At 35.3% G+C, this 22,157-nt stretch overlaps 1 protein-coding gene across 1 annotated transcript; it reads left to right on the top strand.

Moving 5' to 3' along the window:
* The first annotated feature begins 548 nt into the window (after positions 1-548).
* LOC136038158 (uncharacterized) lies at positions 549-16,048 on the top strand. Its single transcript, XM_065721215.1, has 2 exons — positions 549-4,714; positions 15,913-16,048. The coding sequence occupies exons 1-2, from the start codon at positions 557-559 to the stop codon at positions 15,940-15,942; spliced, it is 4,188 nt and encodes a 1,395-aa protein (XP_065577287.1). The 5' UTR covers positions 549-556; the 3' UTR covers positions 15,943-16,048.
* The last annotated feature ends 6,109 nt before the right edge of the window (positions 16,049-22,157 follow it).

Here is a 22,157-nt window from a genome sequence, read left to right as displayed (position 1 = left end):
TTCAAAATGCAAAGCTTGTTTTTATTTGAACCTGTGCAGAACCTACAATCATTTCCACTCGTTTTTGTTTAATGATATTCTATTTTACTGGAGTGGATTGATCTCTGGTAGTGTGGGGCTTGGGGTTCAATCTCAGCAGCTGAAATGTTGGACGAGAGGCTTGCTACCTGTCCCTGTATAAAAGCCGCATCATCTAAAACGTTGACAAAAGTTGATATAATGTGTCATCAGTAGTTCTGGAGAATTTATATCATTTTTTTTTATGTTGCTGTTTACTTTTGTTTGATTTCGTAGCCGTATGATGTCATAAATGTACTTTGTGAAGAACAAAATGTTTTTGACACGAGTACTTTTTAGCTTTCTAATTTGTTACCATAAGTTTCAAAAGCACAAAAATGATTTATGTGATACAAGAAACGTGTAATTATAAATTTTGAGAAAACAAATGAAACGCGAAATTTTATAGAAAAATCTTTTGGATTCTTCAGGTTAAGACTTAGATTAGTTCGATACGGTAAAGACTTAAGATGAAAAGTGATAAAAAAAAAAATAATTCATGAAAATAATTGTAAACTTAATAATGGTAGCAACATTGTTTAAATTCACTCCGGTTGCTACTTTTGATGGAAAAGAGGTCTACACAATCGAGGAATTGAAAAAATGTCTTCATCCCCAATTCCAAAATTCGACTAATTGTAATGGCAATCCAAAAGCTAAGTGTTATTGTGATACAACTTTGGACCAGGAAACAGATACAACTGCCTCTGAATATTGTAAAAATTTGAACGGAGAAATCATAAACAAAAGAAAGAATGTTTGCAGACACTATTTGCAAAATAGCGAAGAATACTTTAATGTGACTGAGTTATTTCAAAATTGTAAAGATAAAGAAGGAGCAATCTCATATGGTTGCATTGGTAACCCAAAGAATATATGCAAGTGTAAAAGTATTTTTTTATGGTATGTCACAAGAAGAGAAGCAAGCAAAATTTGTAAAGAAGGAAACGGTCTACTTGCAGGTTCAGATAAGAACGCTGAAACTTTCTTTGAACATCTAAGCAAAAAAAATCCAATTAGCCAAATTATAAAAAAATATACAAGATTCAATTTGGAAGAAAACAAATCCACGGAAGTTGACTGGTCGAAACCGGAAAATAGACTAACTGATTTAGGGGAAGATTCAGCGAGTGAAAACGACCAAATACCTTTTGTTTGTGAATTCAAAATAACCGATGATCTGAAGTACTTAAAACAATCGTCCCTAGATAAATGTAAGATTTGGGATATACAATACCCTTATGGCTGTATGGGGAATAGCCAGAGAAAGTGCTCTTGCATGACAGCTTTTCAACATCCCAAATCAAAAGAAGTAGCAGAAAAATATTGTAAAGAGGCGAAAGGGACACTCGCTTCTAATATTTCAATAGAAGACTTAAAATACATTTTTCTTGGACTGTTAAAAAAAAAAAGGAAAAATATATGCACGACGCCTGTATTCTATATTGGAGATGGAAGGTACATAAATATTACCTGGCCAAAATCCTGTGAAGCTAATGAAGTAGCACCAAAAATAAATGAAGCGAAGGAAACAGCTGAAGAGTCGCCGTTCCTTTGTGAAATATCTGTTACGGATAAATTAGAGTTTTTAGATACGGATAAGTTAAAACTGTGTCAACTGCATCAAATACAAAAACCTTATAACTGCATTGGAGATTCAAACAGGATATGCCCTTGCATGACTGTATTGCTGCATCCTAAATCAAGAGTAGAAGCAGATAAATTTTGTAAAGATTCAAATGGTAAATTTTCTCTGGGGTCTTCTTATGATTTTCAAAGAATGCTTAAGCACATATTGGCTTTAAATGGTAACAGCATAAAAAATCATGCTCTCTTCTTTGTTGGGGATGAAAAGTACATAGAAGTTGATTGGTCAAAAGAGCCGGACTTTGCAATAACTATTAAAAAATTACCAGCTGAAATGAAAACAACAAGTATGGCTTTCCTCTGCGACTTTCCTATTGATGACAGTATTGATTTTATAGACTCAGATAAAGTAAAACAGTGTAAAAATAACGAAATTCAAATGGTTTATGACTGTTCTGATAAAACTCATGGGATATGTCCGTGCATGACAGCTTTCTTAAAACCACTACCAAGAGAAGAAGCGTCTAGCAAATGTGAAAGTTTATCAGGTGTGCCAAGTAAGACGTCTTGTAACGATCTAAAAGGTTTTCTTGGGCATTTGAAGGCTGAAAACCCGGTTAATATAAAAGAATATACCAGATTTAGTTTTGGTGATGATAAAGTTGGAAATGTTGACTGGTCAAATGATTCTGAAATCAAGGTAGAATGTTCTACTGTAGTAACCGAAACAGGTTCAGAGAAATCAAGTTTTATATGTGACTTACCCATAATTCCCGAGGAACTGAAAGATTGTAACAACAAAACGATTCAAACTTCGTATAATTGTGTAGGGAATACTAGGGGCTCATGTCCATGCATGACCCTATTTTTGAAGCCAAGAACGAGAGAAGAAGCCGCAGAAATTTGCAAATTAGGAGGTGGTACGCTCACTGAGCCGTCCTCTGGTATTCTTAATTATGTGATAGAACGAAATTCTGAAGTCAGCAACACTATAAAGCAGGGTAATAAATTCATTGTCGGAGGAAACCAATACATAGATGTCACGCATGCTAAAGACGAAAAAAAAATAACTTATCAGAATGCCAAATCCAAAAGTAACCAGAAACAATTCCCATTCATTTGTAACCTAGATACAAAGGATGGGAAACACCGAGTAAATTTTGAACATCTAAAGAGCTGTGAAAATAATAAAACACAAATGCATTATAATTGTCTTGGTAATTCAAGGAAGAAGTGTCCTTGTCTGACAGCTTTACTTTTTCCTGCGTCAAATAAAGAAGCCGCAGATTCCTGTCGTAAAGCTGACGGTACACTCGTTGAAGGATCACCATCGGCACTAAGGAAATTTTTGAAGCACTTACAGGTTAATAATGCTGACACTATTACAGAGTTTACCAAATTCACTCTTGAAGGAAATAAACAGGTAGACATCGATTGGTCTAACTTGGACACTGGAGTATCTATTAAAGATGCAGAAAATACAAAAGATATAAATAGAAGGGCTTTTATTTGCAACATACCCACTAAAGACGATGTTAATCACATAGACCTCAAGGATTTAAAATCTTGCAAAATCAAAGAGATACAAAAGTTGTACTGTTCTGAAGAAACGAATGGAATATGCACATGCATAACAGCCTTTCAACAACCCCACTCAAGAAATGAAGCTTCAGAAACCTGTAAAAGTATGGGCGGGGAACTTACAAAGGGTAATAGAACTGACCTAGAAGGTTTTTTTGACTATTTAAAAAGCGAGAATGATGATAGTGTTAAGGATAATATTAAGTTTACTGTTGATGGGAATAAGCACGTCGACATAGAATGGCCAGAAGATTCAAACGTTAAAATAGCTATTAATGACGACGATGCAGATGTTTCTAACTCGAATTTTCTTTGTAATATATACATACCATCTGAGGAACTAAAAGCTTGTAAAAATGAGAAAATACAGAGTCCTTATAAATGTGTCGGAAATACTAGGGGGAAATGCCCTTGCATGACAGCTTTCCATCTTCCTGTCTATAGAGAACAAGCCACTGAAATATGCAAAAACGATGGTGCAATGCTTACCAATGGCTCTTCATCATACCTGAAAAGGTACTTTAATCATTTAAAGACTAAAAATGATGAGACCATAAAAAACCACAGTCAATACATAATTGGAAATAACAAATATGTGGACGTTGATTGGTCAAAAGCTGATCCTACTATAACTATTCAAGAGGCTACCACTGAATCAAACAAGAGAAAAATGTCTTTCCTTTGCGACTACATGATAGAAGACCAACCAAGTCGTATAAGTATCCAGGAATTGAAAGCTTGTGAAAATAAAAAAATTCAGAAGCGGTTTAATTGTATCGGAAATGAGAGAGGGAAGTGTCAGTGCATGACTGCTTTTAATCATACAATACCAAGAGACGACGCTACTAACATTTGTGAGCAATTGGATGAAGGTAAGCTAAATAAAGAATTCATGTCTTCAGATTCAGAATTTCATATCTTCAAGAAGTTTTTAAGAAAGTTTAGGGATGAAAATGGAGATATGATAAAAGAGCAGACGAAATTCTTCATTGGAAATAATAAATACGCCGTCGTAGATTGGTCCAAAGATTTAGAAAGTGGCATAACTGTAAAAGACATACCAAATAAAACAATGATGACCGAAATTTCTTCACTTTGCGTTTCTCCTATTCAAGACAATATAAAGTTCATTGACTACACAGAACTCAAAAATTGCGGGAACAAAAAAATTCAAAAGTCTTATGAATGCGTTGGAAATGATAGAGAAAATTGCATGTGCATGACAGCTCTGCTTAGTCAAACATCAAGAAAAGAAGCTGTTGAAATTTGTGAGAGATTGGATGGATCACTTAGTAGTGCTTCTTTAGATACCATTAAAAGACATATGCTGCACTTAAAAGAAAATAATGATGAAAGTATTAAAGAATACACCGAATTTATTATAGATAGTGGCAGTTACGTTGATGTTGACTGGTCGAAAGAACTGGAAACCAGAACAACTATTTTGGAAACAAAAGATGAAACAAAGAACATGGCTTTCCTTTGTGAAGTAAGTATACAAGACAATTTAAGATATATAGATTTCAATGAAGCAAAGTTCAAGGATTGTAAAATTGGTAAAATACAACATGCTTATAATTGTGTTGGGGACGCAAGAGAGAAATATTCCTGTTTGACCGCATTTCAGACTCCCAAAACTAAAAGTGAAGCTTCTGAAATTTGCAAAAAGGCTGATGGTATGCTCCTTAGCGGTTCTCATTTTATAAACAATTTTGTCGACCATTTGAAAAATAAAAATAATGATAGTATTAAAGTAAACACCAAATTTAGGATAGGAGATGGCCAGTATGTAGATGTTTGGTGGTCAGAAAAACCTGAGAGAAGAATAAGTATTCACGACTCAATGGATGTAGAAGACAGAGAAAATCTGAAGTTGTTCTGTAAAATAAATAATGTCGATGAATTAGATGGCGATTACCTAGTTTCACGTCTCTCGGAATTGTGTCCAAAATATGACACGAATAAAGAGTTGTTGCGAATGAATTTCATTTGTGAATCACTTATTCAAGATAATAAAATGACTGTAGACATAAAGGAACTCAATTGCAAACACATGGGAACCACAACGGAAAAATCAACACAATATCCGTCTAAACCTACAGAAATAATTAGTACCGTTGAAAAACAAGTTATTCATACAACAGACATACCAGGGCACAGCCCTACTCCCGTGCCACGGACTACGAAAGATAAGAAAATTAACCCCACGAAAAGCAGTACATCACTTTCAGTAAATGATAAAATAAAGGAATTAGAAAAAAATATACATTCTCTCGATAAAGATCTTGCAAGCACATTTGACCCTAAAATGCTATCAATAGTACGAGAAACTCGAGAAGATATTCAAATTTCTTTGAATAACCTTGTAAAGAAGAAGTTCCGATCCATTGGTAAGAACCAAATTTTGGAGCAACTTAAAAAATCAGATGAATCATTTGCTGACTACAGGCTACATCGATCAAAATTTAAAGAAACAACAAAATTTATTGATCGTCATATTCTTTTCTTGCTTATTTCAGTTATTGCAAGTGTTGATTTTCTAATTTTGTGTTTCATTTTCGGACAAAATTTTAATAATAATTTATTATTACCCTAAATACAAGAATTAGTACCTTAAAAAAATGTCATTTTCAATTTTTTTATCATTATTTAAAAAAAAACCTAGTCAGTGATGACAACTTTAACAAAAAATTACTTTAAACCTTAGGCGTCACCTACACTCCTTTTTAAAAAGATTAAATTGCAGCCGAATCACACACATTTCAAACCCCTTATGCAAAAAAAAATAAAACATTCGTACAAAAATAATGCTGTCTATTGGAATGGTAAAACATTTGAGTCTATTGGGCTAACTTGGTACTTGAATATAATCAGGAAATCTTTGAAACTAACACACAGAGGTAAACACGGAAAACCTCCTAAAAGCTCTTACCAGAAAATTATGCATCATTAAAATCTCAGTAGACCTTCCTTTCTCTTCTTTCATCGAATTCTGTTTAACGTAGTTAATCGATTTGGAATCTAATCCAACCCTTGAGAAGTTTCTGTTCTTATGTTTTCATTATTTAACCATTTTTACTTCTATTTTAAAAGTGTTAATATTTCTGTTTTGGAAGGGTTTTTTTCCTTAGATACTCTTGTTTTTTTATTTTAATTAAATAAAAAGATAAGTGTTTTTTATTGGAAGTACGAAGCAGCATCAAGACTTAAAATGAACAGAAAATAATTCTGTATAGGAGGAGGCTGCCTTTTACTCAACCCCGATCTTTACGATAAAATAATTTTTTTTATAAGTTCTTCCCATTCAAAATCAACCCCCCTTTTGTCTTTCCTAAATAATCAGAGCAAAAAGTTGAACTTTAGCGTAAAGAGCTAGGGTTGAGGAAGGGACAGTCTCCTTCATATATGGAATAATTTCTGTTCGTTTTAAGTTTATATATTGCTCCTCAATATCAGTTTAAAAAAACTTGTCGTTTTTTTTTTTATTTAATTTCTGACAGTTTTTTAAATAATGCCATAAATTTTCTTTCCCTCTCCCCCATGTAACATTTTGTCTGGAAAATTCACTCTTGAAACTTTCCTCCTCTTGGTTAATTCTCTCCGTGGAAAATCCCCCCTCCCCACAATATTTTATCCTGAAAAAGTTTCGGATAATTCCCAATAACATGTTTTTTACTTCTTTAAACGGCCGTTCGTAATCAACGTCATAGTTATTTGAAGCGCAATTATTATTTCTAAATTTTAGCTTTAAATTGATTTTAGATTCAAGCAGATGGCGATCTTAGCTTTTAAAGCACCAAGGAAAATGAAATGAAGTTGTCTGAATAAGGCACGCGCATAATTAAACGGCCCATGTGTATCAGGAGTCGTTCCTAAAGTATTGTGACAGAAAGGCATACTTTAGCGTAAAGCGCGAGGTATTGAGGAGGGGAAAACCCCTTTAATATGGAATAATTCCTGTTCAAGTTTCGATGTTGTTCCTTACCTTTACATGAAAAAGTTGTTTTTATTTTTTTTAATTTTTTACCGTTTCTCGATTATTGCTGGGGTTAGGGACACGTCAGGTTGATAACCTTATATATTTTGCCTCAGCATAAAAATTAAATTCTTTTGACGTATCTATTGTTATCAAAACCATTTTTTAGAATTTCGGTTACTGTTGAGCTGTGTCAGTCTTTACTTATGGATCGTTGCCACGAACTCTTTGAAGCACATTAATACTTATTCTTCCTGCATGAGAGGAGGGTAAGCCCATTCAGTGGTGTCGATTCATCAAAATTAGACTGGGGATAAAATGTATTTTCCAAATCTAGAGGGGGGGGGAGCATTTTACAATTTTACAGTTTATCCAATAAAAATACTAGAAAAAAAGTATTTTAAAATGGAAACATCTTAGAAAAAGGGCAAATGGATGAAAAAACAGCAAAAAAAAAAAAAAAAAACACACGGTACCAACTAGCCTGAAGATTGTCATTAAGCTATTTTGCTGTTAAGATTGCTTGACGTTTTGAGGGTGTTTCCACCTTTTTTGAAAACCAGGCAATTTTTGTCAGGCTCGTAGCTTTTGATGGGTAACAATGAATTTGATGAACTTTATATTAGGAGCAGCATAGAAAGCCAATTCTTTTGATGTATCTATGGTTATCAAAAATTTTTTTCTTAGAGTTTGGTTACTATTGAGCCGAGTCTTTTCATACTTACAGTTCGTTACCACAAATTGTTTCATAAAAATTTTATTTATATTATGTCCAGATTCAATATCATAGCTCTTCATTCTTTTTCGAAATTAAATAAAAAAAAAACAAGTTTTTTCAATTGAAAGTAAGGAGCGACATTAAAACTTAAAACGAACAGAAATTACTTCGTATATGAAAGGGGCTGCTTCCTCATCAACGCCCCGCTCTTTACGCTAAAGTTTGACTCTTTCTCTCAACTCTTCTTTTTAAAACAGTAAAGAACTTTAGCGTAAAGAGCGGGGCGTTGATGAGGAAGCAGCCCCTTTCATATACGAAGTAATTTCTGTTCGTTTTAAGTTTTAATGTCGCTCCTTACTTTCAGTTGAAAAAACTTGTTTTTTTTATTTAATTTCTGAACGTTTTTGAATCAATGCATGTTTTGATTTTGGCTCTCTGCAGAGAAATAATTAAAACAAAATTTGCATTTTTTTCTTTTTTTTTGGCTAAATGGCTTTCTCATAATTTTGATCGAATGGTTTTTAGAAAAAAAGAGCGAGGGAGGAAGCCTAGTTGCCCTCCAATTTTTGGTTAATTAAAAAGGCAACTAGAACTTTTAATTTTTTACGAATCTATTTATTAGTAAAAGATATACGTAACTCATAAACTAGCTTACGAAAAGAATATTTTATTCTCATGTTTTTATTACACATATGAGAGGGTTCGCCCCCTCGTCAGTACCTCTCTCTTTACACTAAATCCTAAATTTTGTCCCAATTCATTAAGAATGACCCCTGAATCACAAAAGCCGTAGAATAAATAGTTGACATTGCTAAAAACACTTTAGCGTAAAGAGCAAGGTATTAGGAGGAGGTGAGCCCCTCATATGGGTAATAATTTCTGTTCGTTTTAAGTTTTAATGCTGCTCCTTACTTCCAGCTGAAATAAAACTTTTCATATTTATTTTTTCATTGTTTTTTTTTTAAATAATGCTAGTAAATCCTGCGCTCCCTTCATGGAAATTTTCTTCCCCCATGACGAATTCCTCGATGGAAAGTTCCCCCAGTATTTCCCCCTCTTAACAACCCCTCCCCCCAACCAAAAAATCCTCCTGAAAACACCTGTACACTTCCCAATAACCATTACTATATGTAAGCACTGGTCAAAGTTTGTAAATTGTAGCCCCTCCCACGGGGAATGTGGAGGAGTAAGTCGTTTCCAAAGACATAGTTATAAGGTTTTTCAAATACGTTGAATAAAATGGCTATCTCAGAATTTTGATCCGTTGACTTTGGGAAAATAATTAGCGTGGGAGGGGGCCTAGGTGCCCTCCAATTTTTTCGGTCACTTAAAAAGGTCACTAGAACTTTTCATTTCCGTTAGAATGAACCCTCTCGCAACGTTCTAGGACAACTGGGTCGATACGATCACCCCTGGGAAAAAGAAAAAAAAAAAAAAAAAAAACAAATAAACACGCATCCGTGATCTGCCTTCTGGCAAAAAATACAAAATTCCACATTTTTGTAGATAGGAGCTTGAAACTTCTACAGTAGGGTTCTCTGATACGCTGAATCTGATGGTGTAATTTTCGTCAAGATTCTATTACTTTTAGGGGGTGTTTCCCCCTATTTTCTAAAATAACACAAATTTTCTCAGGCTCGTAACTTTGGGTGCGTAAGACTAAACTTGATGAAACTTATATATTTAAAATCAGCATTAAAATGCAATTCTTTTGATGTAGCTATTGGTATCAAAATTCCATTTTTTAGAGTTTTGGTTTCTATTGAGCCGGGTCGCTCCTTACTACAGTTCGTTACCACGAACTGTTTGAAAGTTAAGGTACAACCGCATTTTAACCGATGACCTTTTGATTTGTAATCGAATGCTCTATCACTGAAGTACTTCCCAATTACCGATAGTGTAAATTACAGTCAAATTTCACAACTTGCAGCCATTTGCCAGGGATGTGTAGGGGGAGGGGCATATCATCTAGTTATTAGGTCTTATAACTATAATGAATAAAATGGCAATATCTAAATTCTGATCGGACGAGTCTAGGAAAATAGCGTGGAAGGGAGCTTTTGATTTCCGTTAGAATTAGCTCTCTCTTGATCTTCTAGGATCATTGAGAAGGGGATTGGGATTTCTAGGACAATGGGATCATCCTTGGGAAGAACAAAAATAAAAATAAATAAATAAACACGCATCTGTAACCTTTCTTCTGGCAAAACACAAATTCGACATTTTCCAGATGGGAGCTTGAAATTTCTAAGTAAAACAACTTCAGAGGTTGGAGGGGGTCAAGTTTTTCACCAGGAAATTTAGATAGGTTGGATGTGGAAAAATAAAACCAGCGGTTTTTCCGAAGACTGATAGTGCAGTATGTCTCCTTTTTCCGTTTATATACTATGGTCAGAGCGCCAGATTCTGTATCTCGCTTATCTGATTTGTGACCTTTTGATTGTGACCCATGCCGGAAGGTACAAAATTGTTAAGGGTGGATCCCATGGTAGTCGACCATGCTGAAAACTAATATCATCGGGTGCATGTTTGCCGTTGGGGTGTTTCTGAGATATTGGCCAAAAACACCAAATTTGTCCTATAATGGGGTTCGACGATTTTTTTTTTTTTTTTTTTTTTTTTTTTTTTTACAGATAAGATTGGTCAAATCCAGCGTACTCTTACATCAATAGAAAGAAAAGACTGGGGGCTACACGAAGATGATTTTTGTTTGCAAAAAAAATTAAAAAAGTACACTTTTTACTGCAGTTAAAAAAAATCAGATTTTTGTCAACAGATTTCTAACAGAAAAGCTAAAAACTCGAATTTTTTCAAGATAAAGTATTTTTTATATTAAAAAAGAAAGCCCGTTTAATTCCGAACACATTGAGTTAAGAAAAAAAGTTTAAATTATTGTATCGGGGGGGTCTGCAATTTTTTTTTAGCGAGTGTACCCGATAATAGGAATTTTGTTTAGTAACCTGCTACCAAGCGGGAAGTTGATTGATAAGCTAAGCAGAAGAAATTGATAAGCAGAGTATGAAAAAGAAAAGTGAGCCAGGTAGGCCAAAATTAAAAAAAGACAGTTACTTCAGGTTGATTCAACATGTGATTCAGACACAAATACTGATTTGCTGATGGATGATAATGAAGAATATGATACAAATTTGGAAGATCAAAAAAAAAATTGAAAGAAATAAAATTTTTAAGAGCACTTTCGGTGTTGTAAAGTTGGCTAGCAAAAAAAAATATAATTTTTTTGCAGAAGTAAGAGACTTAATGAAAGTAATTCACAAAATTAAACATCACAAGAAACTAGGTGATACTGACTCCTTTATAAGGACTGATCAAAAGGCATGTTACATTGATCAATCAGATTTAGTTACATTGATCAGTCAATGTAACTAAAGTCAATGTAACATCAGTCAATGTAACGTAAAGTCAATGTAAATAAAGTCAATGTACATGATCTATGCTGTACCTCTGACCAGTTGATGTATATTTTTTGACCTGTGTTTACTCTAAAAAAATAATGTAATACATGTTCAGAGATGAAATGTGCGTTTTAAGAACAAAAGTTGGTTATGAATCTAAAGTATCATTTCATAGTTTTATACAGTTTTTATCAAAAAAATGGCCAAAGTTGCAACACTTTCTATGCCCCACCTACCCCCTACTGATCTCAGATATGGCCAAGAGGATTTCATTGTTGTGCTTAACCTAATGACATTCATCTTTGTTAAATAGATTTCTGCATTACAGTATTGTCTCTACGAAATTCAACCTAATTTTGTGTGAGTAAGACCAGTAGAGGTGCTAACCCGCAAACTGCACTTCAGGAGGCAAACGATACCTTAATAACTTTGGCTCCCATAATGAATGCCTTCGATACCCTGCGAAATGCATCACCCACGTTTGCTTTCTCGCGGCAGTTCTTGGAAATACTTGAAATAGCGATACAATTCATTCATGCTAAACGAAACTGTGACTGGGAGTCTCATTTCACAGCAAATACTCGAATATTGCCATACTCGGTGGCGGCTGACCATCCTCAGTATACAAGATGTCCCATACAGTACCTATCAGACATGCAAAGTTTACCACAAACCTTTCCTGATGTACATAGGAGGTTCATGAAAGGATACTTCGCAATGAAGATAACGCACACCAGGTTCACGGCCACCTGGTCCGATCAGATAGGCTACTAGAATGTACAGTGAACAAAGATGCAAAGACGACGGCCGGAATAATAGGAGAACAAATGGATGAGATACAGACTGAAGCTTGGATTCTTACCTTACCGATTTCTGCTGCAATCAGCAATGGTTTCCTGCAAGTAGTCAACGTATCCCCAGAGACATTGAAACATCACGAAGACAATCCAGTCGACGACGAAGCGATTACAACTTTTGCGAGACAGAGTTCGAGACATTTTCACTACATGTGGCAATCCGTTCAGCAGAGTGGACTTCGACCTACTGAATATTGTGACGTCAGAAGTTGTGGATGATGAGAAGACTGATTCTCATATTACTTGCGTAGCCACAAAAGGAAAAGAGGTGGTTGAGGACTTTCTGTGCAACAGGAAAGACGATATGAAAAGGTTGCACTCCGAACTTTACCTTCAGAGAGAAAAACACAGAAAGTGAATGGTGTCCCTAGAACTGATCTCCTCAGCTCTGAATCAACAGCCTTGAAGATAATCATTACTGCTTAATTGAGCTATGGCGAAGAAAAGGAGAAAGCAGTTGCAAAGATCCTCACAAAAGAGATTCTTCCTTTCCCTCCATCCATTTTTGAACATCTTCCACAACAATCAGCCAAAATATCCTCTGGCTGGAAAATGAGGACGGAGAACAAAGCTGTGCTGTTGAACTGGCTAAGAGAAAAATGAGGACTTACAGCTTCGCCGGTGACTTTGAAATCCAAAGAAACAACATCAGCTACAGTACACATCCTTGACCTAATGTCCAAGATAATTTCATATCAGCCTGCCAGGTTTGAAACAGTCAAATCCTTCGCGGAAAGATTGCTTCTATCGTTGCTGAACTATCTTCCAGTGGTTATTCCTGAAGTCCACATTGTCACAGATTGGGTGCGAAGGGCTGTTAGAGAAGCTCACGGACACTGGAGAGTCGATCTCCTTGAAATCAGCATGCAGACTCCGACGAGGGAAAGAGAAAAACCTCCAGATTTCCGCTCCTAGTACAATTGAAGAATGGGATGCCGTACTTGCCAGCTCAGCGTCTAAAATAAGGCTCCTCGAAATTTCGTATGAAACCTTGGAGCAGATGGGTGATCAGCTTCCAAACGCACTCAACTTGTTTCTCTCAGGCAAGTTTAAGGAGAGATTCAAAATGTCTCTGGTCAAGCGTGGCTGCAGTCCAACTTTACTAGAACACTGTGACTACGAGGAATGCTTGTCCTCCAGCCACGAAGAGGCTGACCAACGCTTTATGACACATGCCAAGTACGCTAGCCATTACGCTTGTGGCATCATTTTGCATGCCAACGATAAAGACGTGGCAGTAGCCTGTGCTCATTTTTTTGAAGAATTTCAAGTTGAAGGAGACTTACATTATCCCAGTACATGGGCTGGCGGATAGAGTCCACTTGTCCAAAGAGGAGCAGATTATGCTACCGTTCGTGCACTGTCTATCAGGGTGTGACACAACGAACTTTTTCTTTGGCGTCGGGAAAGCTTCTTTCTTAAACACCGTGACGTCTCCAACTTTTGCATCAAAAATGGTGTCTGTGACGGAGCAGATCAAGGATGCAGAAGGGAAGCTTTCAGTCGACGCGTTTAGAGAAGCTTACGACCTCTCAAAATCCCTTGTCATTGATATGGGAAGACTGCCACCTTCTGACGACACCTTTGAGCCATGCATACGAAGAGCCATATTCGCTACATTGATAGTCTTGTCGTCAGTACAAGCTTGGCCGAGCATTCCAGATCCACTCCTCCATGTATGGAAGAGGGCTGAAGGGGGAGTAGATGCGGTTTTCTCAAGCTGTAAAGAAGCATCAAGCCTGGAAGCTTACTGCAGATGCAAAAGTGGAAGATGCAGGATAGACTGTAGCTGCTCAAAAATGAAAGGATGCTGCAGGTCATACTCCTTCAGCGGAACGAGGAGGGCTTGAAGGAAGTCTTACCTTGCCCCATCTGAATTCTCGGAAGAAGAAAATGAGGAATATTTTTGAAAGTTTTATTTGATACCTTTCACTTTTAATTACAACAGGTCCCTAATCAGTTACTATTTCACAATTTTGCGGGCAGGCCGAGGAAGAAAACTCGAGTGCGCCAACTGAATCCATCTGTGAAGCAGAATTATTTCATGTGGTAAATAGCTCAGTCGTATCAGTGGCAAATCGGGTCCGAAAAAGGTAATTGCAGACGCCTTAGTACACCAGAAAACATATTCGTCCATTCTAAAAGAAGACACTTTCTTTACTCAACCTTTTTTTTAAACCTATTTTATTTTTAAGTAAAAGTTAAAAATTTTAAACAGTTAGGAAGTTTGAAGTATTCCTACCCTTTGAAGAAAAAAAAAGTTATGTCCCTTTTCACGATACGGCTAGTGATCATTTCAGTGACACTACAAAAAAAAATCGCAGACCTTTTAAAAGTAAAAATAGTTTATATTTTTTTTAGCTCAAATTGTACGGAATTGGATGAACTTTCTTTTCGAATATGAAAAAAAGTTTGTTACCTTGAAGAAATTTTGAGTTTTAGCCTTTCTTTAAGGTATTTGTCGGATTTTACAGCACTTGTTTTGAAACTCATTAAATAAAGAAAAATACTAGTGTTTTTTTTTTAATTTAAAAATCATATTCTTTTAGATCTAGATCTCTTCTTTCGATTGATATAACATCACGCCGGATTTCTCAGCTCAATAACTCACAAAAAAATCCTGAATCGTCACACTTAGTTATTGGCTAAATTTGGCGTTTTTTGCCTATATCTCAGAAACGCCCCAACGACGAACATGAGCCCTACGATATTCGTTTTCAACATGGTCGACTACCCTAAGATCTATCCTCAGCATTTTTGTACCTTCTGGCATGGGTGGGTGCACGATACAGAATCTAGCGCCCTGACTACTATGTTTGATGGCATCTTGTTTCCCGAACTCATTTCCTCCTATTGGCGCTTATGGGCTATCCCATGTGCTATGGGTTATCCCATACTACTAGTAGTACTACTTCTTATGCTAGTATTAATATTACTAAGGGTAATTGTTTCAGTGTGAAACTCTCCAGTTACTGTTTAGGGGAATGCTGAGCTAAATCAAAACACATTGTGTATGTGAAGGTTATCAACAAGACACATCAGCGATATCTCGTAAACGACTTAAAGTATTAAGTTGAACCTATTAGGGCATGACGAAATGTTGTTGGACTAGACCAAAAAGAAAAAATATGAATACTATTACTGCTTACGACTCATAGTATTGCTGCCATCACTAATAATGCTCCCATTGTTACTTCTGCTGTTGTGCCTACTACTATTAATAAAGCTAAAGACATTAGTTAAGCTTTCAGAAAACGTTGATGATGGTGTTGAACTGAATCAAAACACACTAGGCACACTAGGGCTATCATTCTAATATAATTTAAACTGTCAATTTAGATACATTAGTTTTCTTTTCAGTAGTCTTGGTTACAATGATGTATTTTCGTGATATTATAAGAAATAGAAATATTCAACTCAAAATAAAGATTACTTTCAGTAAAGCACAAACTATATGCTGGTCTTTAGAAGGCACAGAGGGCGTCATCCCTACTCGTCTTAGTGTCTGCTTGTTTTCACTTGTTGTAATTTCCGTTCATTTTGGGTTTTATTTATTTATTTATTTATAGTTATTTGTCTAGTTTTATCCTTAAAACATTATATGACTTGACTTCTGCTCATTTCTGTTTAATGAAGTCCTTTAATTTAAAACAAAAAACAACTCTATTTTGCAGGAAAAGTTTTCTTTTTTAATTAGCTAATTAAAAACATGTTTTTTTTCAGCTGAGAGTAAGAAGCAACGTTAAATCTTAAAACAGAAAGAGATTATTCCGTATATAAAAGGACTGCCTCCTAAGCTTTTGGACTGCCCTGGACTGCCTTGGACTGCCCTGCTAAGCTTTTTTCGTGCTGTTAAGAAAGACTCTGATTCTGATTAAACTTTCTTGTTTTATACAGTAGACTTGTGAGAAACTTTCAAACACTTCGTGAAAACGAACAGTAAGTAAGGAGCGACCTGGCTCAATAGTAACCGAAACTCTAAACAGCGGAACTTTGATACTAATAGATATTGAATAGTTCGTGGTAACGAACTGTAAGTAAGGAGTGACCCAGCTCAATCGTAACCGAAACTGTAAAAAACGGAATTGTCATATCAATAGATGCATCAAAAGAATTGGATTTTAATACTGAGTTTAAATATACAAGTCTCATTAAGTTTGGTTTAACCCCTCAAAACTTAAGAGCCTGAGAGAACTTGCCATATTTTCGAAAACAGGAGGAAACGCCCCCTAGAAGTCATAGAATCTTAATAAAAATCACACTCTTAGATTTAGCGTATCAGTTAACCCAACTGTAGGGGTTTTAAGCTCTTATCTGCAAAAATGTGGAATTTTTTATTTTTTGACAGAAGCAAGATCATGGATACGTCTTTATTAGTTTTTTTTTCCAGGGATGATCGTATCAACCCAATGGTCCTAGAGTGCCGCAAGACATTTAAACGGAAATTAATATTTCTAGTGCCACCTTTAAGCGACCAAAAAAATTGGAGAACAACAAAACCCCATCACACGCTTATTTTTCCCCAAGTCACTGGATCAAAATTTTGAGGGAGCCATTTTGTTCAGGATACTTGAAAAATCTTATAACTATTTCTCTGAGGACGACTTAATCCCCTACTATCCCCGGAGGAAGGGCTGCAAGTTATAAACTTTCCCTATTGTTTACGTATTTATTGGTTATTAGGAAGTTCATAGACTTTCTTAGGGATTTTTTCTCGTGAGGGGTGAGGAGGGTTTGGGGAGAGTGGTTATGTGTGAGGATCTTTTCCTGGAGGAATTTTTCATGGGGAAAGAGAATTTTTCATGAAGGGAGCGCCGATTTTCTCAGCATTACTTAAAAAACGATCTGAAATTAAATTAAAAAACAGGTTATTTCAACCGAAAGTAAGGAGCAACATTAAAACTTAATACGAACAGAAACTACTACGTATATGACGGGTTTTGTCCCCTCGTCAATACCTCACTCCTTCCGCTAAAGTATTTCTAGTACTTTCAAAAGAGCTACTTATTTTAATTACAATTACATAAAAAAAAACTAGTTTTTCTAACTGAAAGTAAGGAGCGACATTAAAACTTAAAACGAACAGAAATTACTCCGTATATGAAATGGGTTGTCCCCTCCGCAATCCCTCGCTCTTTATGCTAAAGCTTTTAATTGTCTTAAAAAGCAGAATTGTGGTAAAAAGTCAAACTTTAGCGTAAAGAGCGAAGGATTGCGGAGGGGACAACCCATTTCATATACGGAGTAATTTCTGTTGGTTTTAAGTTTTAATGTCGCTCCTTACTTTCATTTACAAAAACTAGTTTTTTTATGTAATTTCTGAACGTTTTTGAATTAATGCATGTTTGATTTCGGCTCTCCACACGTAAATTATTAAAATGATATTTACATTTTAATTCCTTTTTTGGCTAAATGGCTTTCTCTTAGTTCTGATCAGACGATTTTGAGAAATATGGGATGGGGAAGGAGGCATAGTTGCCAAGCAATTTTTCGGTTACACAAAAAGGCAACTATAAATTTTAATTTTTAACGAATTTTTTTATTAGTAAAAAATATACGTAACTTAAGAATTAACTTATGTAACAAACTTTTATATTCTTAAATTTTTATTATGTATATGAGGGGGTTTGTACCCTTGTTAATACCTCGCTCTTTACACTAAATCGTAAGTTTTTTGCTGATTCTTTAAGAATGACCCCTGAATCAGAAAGGCCGTAGAGAAATTACTAAAAATACTTTAGCATAAATAGCGAGGTATTTATCTCCTCCTAAATACCTCGCTCTTTATGCTAAAGTATTTTTAGAACCCCTCATATGCGTAATAATCTCTGTTTGTTTTAAGTTTCAATGGTACTCCTTACTTTCAATTGAAAGAATTTTTCCATGTTTATTTTTTCATTTTTTTTTATAGTAATTTTAGAAAATCCTTCGCCCTTTTCATTGAATTTCTGTTCCCCCATAATATATTTCTCCAAGGAAAGATCCTCCCACATAACCCCCTCCCCTCAACCCCACCCCCAAAACAAAAAAAAAATCCCTTGAAAACGACTGTACATTTCCTAATAACCATTATTATATGTAAACACTGGTCGAAGTTTGTAACTTGCAGCCCCTCTCCCAGGGACTGTGGGGGAGTAAGTCATTCCCAAAGACATAGTTATTATGGTTTTTGACTATGCGGAACAAAATGGCTATCTCAAAATTTTGATCTGTTGACTTTGGAGAAAAAATGAGCGTGGGAGGGGGCCTAGGTGCCCTCCAATTTTTTTGGTCACTTAAAAAGGGCACTAGAACTTTTCATTTCCGTTAGAATGAGCCCTCTTGCAACATTCTAGAACCACTTGGTCGATACGATGACCCCTGGAAAAAAAAAACAAACAAATAAACACGCACCCGTGATTTGTCCTCTGGCAAAAAATACGAAATTCCACATTTTTGTAGATAGGATCTTGAAAATTTTGCTATAGGGTTCTCTGATACGCTGAATGCGATGGTGTGATTTTCGTTAAGATTTCTGTGGCTTTTAGGGGGTGTTTTCCCCTATTTCCTAAAATAAGACAAATTTTCTCAGGCTCATAACTTTTGATGACAAAGACCAAATTTGATGAAACTTATATATTTAAAATCAGCATGAAAATCCGATTCTTTTGATGTATATTTTAGCATCAAAATTCCGTTATTTAGAGTTTCGTTTACTATTGAGCCGGGTCGCTCCTTACTACAGTTCGTTAACACGAACTGTTTGATGTATGACCGTGGATTATCAGTTTAATTCACATGTACTGATATTTGTTCGTTAAAGTTTTGATAATTTTTTAGGAGATTTTGTTTGAGGGGATCTACATTTTTTAATTTGTTTGAGGGGAGGGGTCTACGTAGGAGGATCTTCCCTTAGAGGAATTTGTCATGGGAGAAGAGAAATTCCACGAAGGGGGTGCAGGATTTTCTAGCACTATTTTCAAAAAAAAACAATGAAGAAATAAACATGAAAAACCATTTTCCACTGAAAGTAAGGACCAGCATTAAAACCTTAGTAAGAGGGGTTCATCTCTTCCCAAATACCTTACTCTTTACGCTAAAGTATTTTTAGTAATTTCAGCTATTTATTCTACAGCCTTTGTGATTCAGGGGTCAATCTTAAAGAATTGGGACAAAATTAAAGCTTTACTGTAAAGAGCGAGGTATTAACGAGGGGGCAAACCCCCTTATATACATAATAAAAATATACGAATATAGAAGTTCGTTACGTAAGTTAATTAGTAAGTTACGTATATTTTTACTAATAAAAACATTCGTTAAAAATTAAAATTCTAGTTGCCTTTTTAAGTAAAAAGGCTATTTATTGTAATCTCTGTACGTATTGAGTTTCATTTATTTATTGATAGTGATTTGTTGTAGTTTTACGCTTGGAAGATTATTTCACTTTATTTCTGCTCATTCTTGGCTTAGTGAAACTGTTTACTTTGCTTTGAAAAACATATTTGTGCAAAAAGTTTTTTAAATTAATTTTTATTCGTTTTTTATTGACGCAGTCTTTTTTAAGGAAAAAATTATATTTTACATCTTTTCGGTTTTTTTTTTCTATAAGAATCCATACTATGTGTTGCTATTTGTATGTTGGAGAACCAAGTTGACTTGAAAAAATAAACTTAATATCATTACTAGACGATTGTATCTATGCTCTTTGACAACCTGGATACACTTATACTCTTTTAAGCTATTTAAACTGTAAGTGCAGAGGCAGCAATAGTAGTATTCCCAATAGTTTCAACTTAATAGTCGTTCTCGATATATTGCTCAGGTGTCCTATTGGCAACCATAAACATAATTCCTTTTGACTTATATTAAAGTAACATTTAGTTTTAAAGCATAATTGGCAAATTGGATAATTGTGGGGAGTTGACATGCCTAATATCTCTAAAGATATAGGTGCTTGACTGTTCCACTATGCTGAGCAAAACGGCTGTCTCAAAATTGTGACTGCATGCGTTTGGAAAATGGATGGGTTCGGCCGAAGCTGCTTGCCCTCCAGCCTCTTTTTACTCTTTGACACTCCTTTGACACATTACTCTTGACACTCCTAAACGCTCTCTATAAGCTTCATGTTAATACTCTTAGTGTGATTAGATACAGCAACTGAAGTGGTAGCATTAAAAGTATACATATAGTGCCTTTGGCTAGTTCAAAGTCCACTATAACTTACCCTTAAAGGACCAAATTAACAATATAAGTTTCTCTTCAGATATTGCTTCGCTACCTTTTTAAAAGTCCTCATAGTTTGAGGACTTGAGGTAGAAACTCCACATGCTTATTTTTTTTTTAGTTCGACATCCACCTAAATATTTCTTAAAAGCTTCACCTTAATACCATTAGCTTGCGCAGAAGAAATAGCTGTAGCAGCATTAGTATCAGTATGCGCATAATACCTTTGGTTTCTTCAACACCTCCTTCAACGCAAGCTGAAAGTTTCAGCTTTATAGATATCATCAACCGTTCCTGAAGCAGTTCTGACGCGTCTGCTTGACAACCTGTGTGGGTATAGTGTGTTTCGAATTAGTTCCATACAATTTCTATGTATTCAAAATTTTTCACCACAATATCTTTAGTATTAATAGCAGTAATAGCAGTGAAATTAATTGTAGTAGTGTAAGCTTTAGTGGTAATGGTAGCAATAGAAGTAGTGATAATAGTAACAGTAGCAGTAGTATGAGTAAAAGCAGTAGCATTAGGATGCAAATATTTTCTTCTGGTTAGTTCAACATCCCTCAAACAAGTCCTGTTAGTTTCAAATTCCCACCCCCCAAATGTTCCTCAGATTTACTGTTGATACCCTTTTGACAACTTGTACACAGAAGGCGTTCTCTGATTCAGTTCAACTTCCTCCCTAAAAATTTCTTGAAATTGTCACCTTCATATCCTTAGGTATAGTTGTAATACTAGTCATATTAGTAGTGTTAACATTGCTAGTAATAGTATTGAATAGTGGTAGTACTACTAGTTGCAGTAGTATTAACCTATTGCCTTTTGCTCAGTTGAACCTTCTTCTCATTAAGTCCTTGAAGTTTCAACTTATTTCAATTAGCCATTGCTATGACATTGCTGGTATGTCCTTTTGATAACCTGTTTGTTTATATACTTCTTAAAATTTTCATCTCAACGCTCTTAGCAAAGCAAGTAGTTGCAATAGAAGTAGTAGTAGTAGTAAATTTAGCAGTAGTATTAGCAGTGGTGTGCATATATTGCCTTTGATGAGATGATCTTCCCTTAAAGAATTCTCCGAAAGCTCCAACTTGATACCCAAATCGAGATACGCTATTTTGACAATGTTCATACACATAGCATCTTTTAATTTAATTCAAATTTCCCCTTCATACCATAAATGGAGTAGTGTGGTAGTAGTAGTGGTGGTAGCTATAGTAGTATTGTTAGCATGCAAATGCTAACACAATGTCCTTTTTCACAATGTCGTTTATAATTTCCTGAATGTTCAAAATCAAAATACTCAGTTATTCCAGTGTTGCACCCTTTTGACTGTCCTTATACACATAATGTTTGTATGTAACGTGTGTATATATGACCTTGAAACGCTAACTGAAACCCGACCTCAAGGCCTGTTTTAATAAGATAGCCTCATTGTAGCTCATTACTCACTTTCCATGATTTATTAAGTAAGCCTCATTGTAGTCTATTCTCTGCTTTCTACGTTTCATTAATTGAACGATATATAAAATGATAACTGAAATCCGAAACGAAATGATAACTCGAAACGCTAACTGAAATCCGGCTACAGGCCTGTTTTATTAAGAAAGCCTCATTGTAGCTCATTACTCACTTTCCATGTTTCATTAAGAAAGCCTCATTGTAGTCCATTCCCTGCTTTCTACGTTTCGTTAATTGAACGATATATAAAATGAGGTCCACCTTGAAACGCTAACTGAAACCCGGCTACAGGCCTGGTTTAATAAGAT

The sequence above is a fragment of the Artemia franciscana genome, chromosome 17 (genome assembly GCF_032884065.1).
Source record: "Artemia franciscana chromosome 17, ASM3288406v1, whole genome shotgun sequence".
Classification (NCBI taxonomy): Eukaryota; Metazoa; Arthropoda; class Branchiopoda; order Anostraca; family Artemiidae; genus Artemia; species Artemia franciscana.
Note: the sequence above shows the minus strand (reverse complement) of the source record. Positions and strands in the feature narration are given on the sequence as shown.